Source organism: Eimeria acervulina, genomic scaffold (genome assembly GCF_000499425.1).
Source record: "Eimeria acervulina Houghton genomic scaffold, Eah_scaff1019, whole genome shotgun sequence".
NCBI classification, from domain to species: Eukaryota; Apicomplexa; class Conoidasida; order Eucoccidiorida; family Eimeriidae; genus Eimeria; species Eimeria acervulina.
In genome coordinates this window covers 5,952-10,608 of record NW_013549475.1, presented here as the reverse complement: position 1 = coordinate 10,608, position 4,657 = coordinate 5,952, and the positions used below count along the sequence as shown (strand labels likewise).

The following is a 4,657-nucleotide window of genomic DNA, read 5'->3' as shown; positions in this document are numbered from 1 at the left end:
CTCGTATTCTGCAGCTCAAACCCCCGCTCACCCCCCACCTCACGCTACCACTGGGGCTTCAGCTGAGTGTTGTTTCTTAGCTTGTCTGCGTTGTATTATGTTTTAATATTATATTTTTTTCCTTCATATTGACGCTAAATGCTTTTTTAATAGTATTTTCTTCTTTTTTCTTCTTTTAAACCGCTGAAATCGTTGAGAGGCTCTGCCTGATGGCTGGCCGCATGCAGCTGAGGCGTCTGCGGATCTGCACATACACCCGGAGGTTTGTTCGTGAATTTTGAATTTCTTTTGCATGCATTTTAGAATAATCGGTCTTCCTTGACTAAGCCAACAGCTGCAGCTGCTAGCTGCTTGCTGCTTGTTGCAGCTATATGCTGCTGCTGCAGCTTCACAGTTGCTGGGGTGTATATACAGCTATCCTGAGAGAGCTTTAAGGCTCCAGAAGAAGAAAAAAAGAAATGAATTTAAGTTTGAGCCGCCGCATGCTGATGAACGGCACAGGGGGAAGCGGAGCTGTCGATACACCTGAAGATGCATGCAGTGTGCTGCTGCGGCTGTCGCTGCTGCAGCAGCAGAGAGCCCTTACTCAGAATTTATCTTTAGCAAATGCATTATCTGCTGCTGCGGAGGGAGAGGAGCGCGTGTGCAGGTTGCTGCAGCAGCAGCAGCAGCAGCTGCAGCAATCTGCAGCAGCAGCAGCAGCAGCAGCAGAAAAGTCGCGCACAGCAATGCAGGCTGAGTTAGCTGCTGCTTGGAGTAAAGTGCAGCAGCTGCAGCAGCAACTCGAAGAAATAAAGCAGCAAACAGCAAAAGAAATATCTCAAGCACAGCAAAATGCTGCAGCAGCAAACGCTGCAGCAGAACAAGCGCAAGCAGTATGTCTCTCTGTCTTTGTTTTTATTTATTATTATTTGTTTTTTATTTGTTTAGATAAAAAATAAATAAGAAGCAAGACAAATAATAAATATAAACAAAGCGAGAAATAATTTGTCTTTATATCCTTTTATCTTTCTTTCTTTTTTTGTTTACTTCTTTAATACTTCTTATTTATTTTATTTATTTTGCGGTTTTGTTTATTTTGTTTGTTTTATTTCTGTTTTTGTTTGTTATTTATATTTGTTTATTGTTTGTCGCCGTTCTCTCTTCTTTCTTATTTTATTTTATTTTATTTTATTTCTTATTTATTTTTTTCTGTCTTTGTTTATTTTTCTCCTTTTTGTTTGTTTCTGCTGCTGCTGCATGCTTTTATATGCTTATCCCTTTTATTTATTTGTTTGTTTTTATTTTATTAAATTAACAATTATTATTTATTTATTTTTTTTGCTTTGCTGTTCTTCAGGACCTGCTGCAGCGTAGTGCTGAGCTGCAGCAGCAACAGCAGCAGCAACAGCAGCTGCAGCAGCAGTTGCAGCAAGAGCAGCAGCAGCAGCAGCAGCTGCAGCAGCAGCTGCAGCAGGAAAAGACAGAGAGCGAAAGCAAAGACAAACAAATAATAAATTTAAAAGAAGACATACAAAACAAAATACAGCAACTGGAACAGCTTGTGCGTCTGCTGTTGTTTAATTATTTATTTATTTATTTATTTATTTATTTATTTTATTTATTTATTTTATTTATTATTTTTTCTTTCTTTCTTTATTTCTCTCTTTCTTTCGCTCTGTCTCTGTCTCGCTCTATTTGTTCTTATCTCTGTTTGGGTCTAGACATATACATTATTTATATTAATTATATATATATGCATATATATATATAACCTTGTCTGTCTACTTGTTCCTGTATATACATATAATATATATATATCTGTCTATTTCTATTTATTTGTTAATTTTATTTTTATTTGCGTCTGTCTTTGTCTATTTTCTTTGTTTATTTCTTTTGTGTTTTTGTTTGTTTTTGTTTATTTCTTTTTTCTTCTTTCTTGTCTGTTTGCTTTTCTCCCGCTGCATTTGTTTGCTTTTGTCTGTGTTTGTTTGCTTCTCTTTTGCTGCTGCTGCTGCTGCTGTTGCTGCAGCGTGTTGCTGCAGCAGAACTGAAGGAGACAGTCGAGCGCAGCAGCAGCACACTTGCAGCAGCAGAGGGACAGGTTCTGCAGCAGCAGCAAAAGGCAGCAGCAGAAGCACAACAGCGAGAGGCAGCAGAAGCATCTGCAGAGGCGCTGCAGCAGCAGCTGCAGCAGCTGCAGGTGCAGCAGCAGCAGCTCCAGCAGCAGCTGCAACAGCAGCAGCAGCTGCTCCAGGCTGCGATGGACGAGAAAAATAATTTGCTGCAGCAGCAACAAGACGCAGACAGCAGACTGCAGCAGCAACAGCAGCTGCTGCAGCAACAGCAGGAGCAGCTGCAGCAGCAGAAGGAGCAATTGCAGCAGCAGCAGCAACAGCAACAAGCACAGCTGCAGCAGCAGCAGCAGCAGCAGCAGGAGCTGCAGCAGCAGCTGGAGAGAGAAGCGGAAGCAAACCGGAACAGCAGCAAACAAATATCATTGCTGCAGACGCAAGCAGCAGCAGCAGCAGCAGCACACAAACAGACAGAGACAGAGCTGCAGCAAGCAATAAGTGAGAAGACAGGCATAGAGGCAGCAGCAGCAGCTGCTGCTGCTGCTGCAGCAGCAGCAGCACAAACAGCAGCAAGAGAGCTAGAAGCAAAGCAAAGCGCGGTAGAGCATCTACAGCAGCAGCTGCAGGAGATGCAGACTCTGCTGCAGCAGCAACAGCAACAGCAGCAGCAGCAGCAGGAGCAGTTAGCAACTGAGCTGCAGCAGCGGACGGCGGAGCTAGAGGAGCAGCGTCAGCGTGAGAAGCAGCAGCAGCAGCAACAGCAACAGCAGCAGCAGCAGCAGCAAGCCAACGCTCTCGTAGACGCGTTGCAGCGGTGTGAAGAAGAGAAAAAGAAGAGACAAGAAGAAGCAGCAAAGCTGCGGCAGCAGGTAGCAGCAGCAAAGAAGATACAGAGGGAGGCGCAGCAGAAGCAAACAGCAGCAGAAGCAGTTGCTGCTGCACAGCAGCAAGAAATAGCCTCACTAACACAGCTTAAGAGGCAGCTAGAGCAGAAGCTGCTGCAGCAGCAAATGATGCTGCACAAAATAAACAAGACAGCAGAAGACAACACAAACAAAACTCGCGCAGCAGCAGCAGCAGCAGCAGCAACAGCAGCAGCAGCAGCAGCAGCAGGTGGTTCTCCTGCTCGCTGTCAGCCGCTGAAGCAGCGCAGAAGAAATGAACAGCTGCAAGTTGCAGGGAGGGAAGAAATGCAAGCAGCAGAGCAGCAAAGAGACTGCATGCATAAAACACAACTCCAAATATGCAGCAGCAGCAGCAGCAGCAGCAGCAGCAGCAGCAGGAGCAGGAGTGGGGAAGGGCTGATGCAGTGCGACGAAGATGACAGCCCGAGAGCAGCAGCAGCAGCAGCAGCACAAGGGAGTGTAAGGACCCGCAGGCCGCGTCTTTCATCCGCTTACTCCAGCAGCAGCAGCAGCAGCAGCAGCAGCAGCAGCAGCAAGAGCGCGGAGGGAGAAGGAGATGAGAGGAAGGGAGAAGAAGAGAGCAGCAAAGACATTGAAAAAGAAACAGAAGAACAGCTGTGTAGGCGGCAGTCGATGCGCTTGAGGCGACAGAAAGCAGACGCTGTCTCTCCTGCTGCTGCTGCTGCTGCTGCTGCTGCTAGTGCTGTTGCTGCTGCTGCTGCTAGTCCTGCAGCTGCATCTCCTTCGAGGGTCTCTTGCTCAGCAAGAAGAAAGGAAATAAAATAAAAAATAATTTTCTTTATCTCTTCTTCTGTTTAAAATAATAATTATATTTATTTATTAATCTTTTCTCTTGGCTCTGCCACTTCTTGCGGTTCTGCTGCTGCTGCTGCTGCTGTTGCTGCTGCTGTTGCTGCTGCTAGTCCTGCTGCTGCTGCTGCTGCTGCTGTTGTACCGCTGAGTTTAATTATTTTGCTCTCCCTGTGGATGCCCTTGTCTTTGTTTGTTTTGTTTGTTTTGTTTGCTTTGTTTTGTTGTTTTGTTTGTTTGTTTGCTTGCTGTTTATTGTCTTTTCTTTGTGTGCTGTGTTTGTTTTGTCTGTAAGTAAAACAAATAATATTGTTTTTGTATTTAGTTTATTTTAGTTTGCATTATATATATTATTTACTAACATTATTTTGTATTAGATATTTTTATTATATTTATAGTTATATATTACATTATATATCATATTATATTATGCTATGTTATGTTATATTATGTTATATTATATTGTGTTATATTAAATAATATATTATATTTTGCTATATTATACAATTGTATAGGCAGCGCTATATTGTAAATAGGCAGAAACAAATAAATAAAAATAATGAAGAAAACAAATAAATAAAAATAACGAAGAAAACAAATAAATAAAAATAATTTAAAAGAAAGACAAATAATAACAATAAAAAAAACAATTAATTGAACAACAATTAAAAAACAAACAAAAAGAAGAAATGCTTAAACTCATGAAAAAGAAAACAGCAGAAGAACAGAAGACAAACAACAGATAAATAAATATATAAAATTAATAAATAAAATAAATTTATAAAATAAATAAAACAAAACGAGTGAAATAACCAAAGCAAACAAACAAAATAAACAAAGCAGACAAACAAACAAATAAAATTAGAAATAGAAAGCAACGAAGACAAC

General features: G+C 41.7%; 1 protein-coding gene across 1 annotated transcript; it reads left to right on the top strand.

The window, feature by feature from the left end:
- Positions 1–488: 488 nt before the first annotated feature.
- EAH_00053980 (hypothetical protein, conserved) lies at positions 489–4,301 on the top strand (the record flags this gene model as incomplete). The annotated part of the gene is made up of 4 exons (XM_013393979.1): positions 489–875; positions 1,340–1,543; positions 2,012–3,578; positions 4,285–4,301. The coding sequence occupies 4 exons, from the start codon at positions 489–491 to the stop codon at positions 4,299–4,301; spliced, it is 2,175 nt and encodes a 724-aa protein (XP_013249433.1).
- Positions 4,302–4,657: the final 356 nt, after the last annotated feature.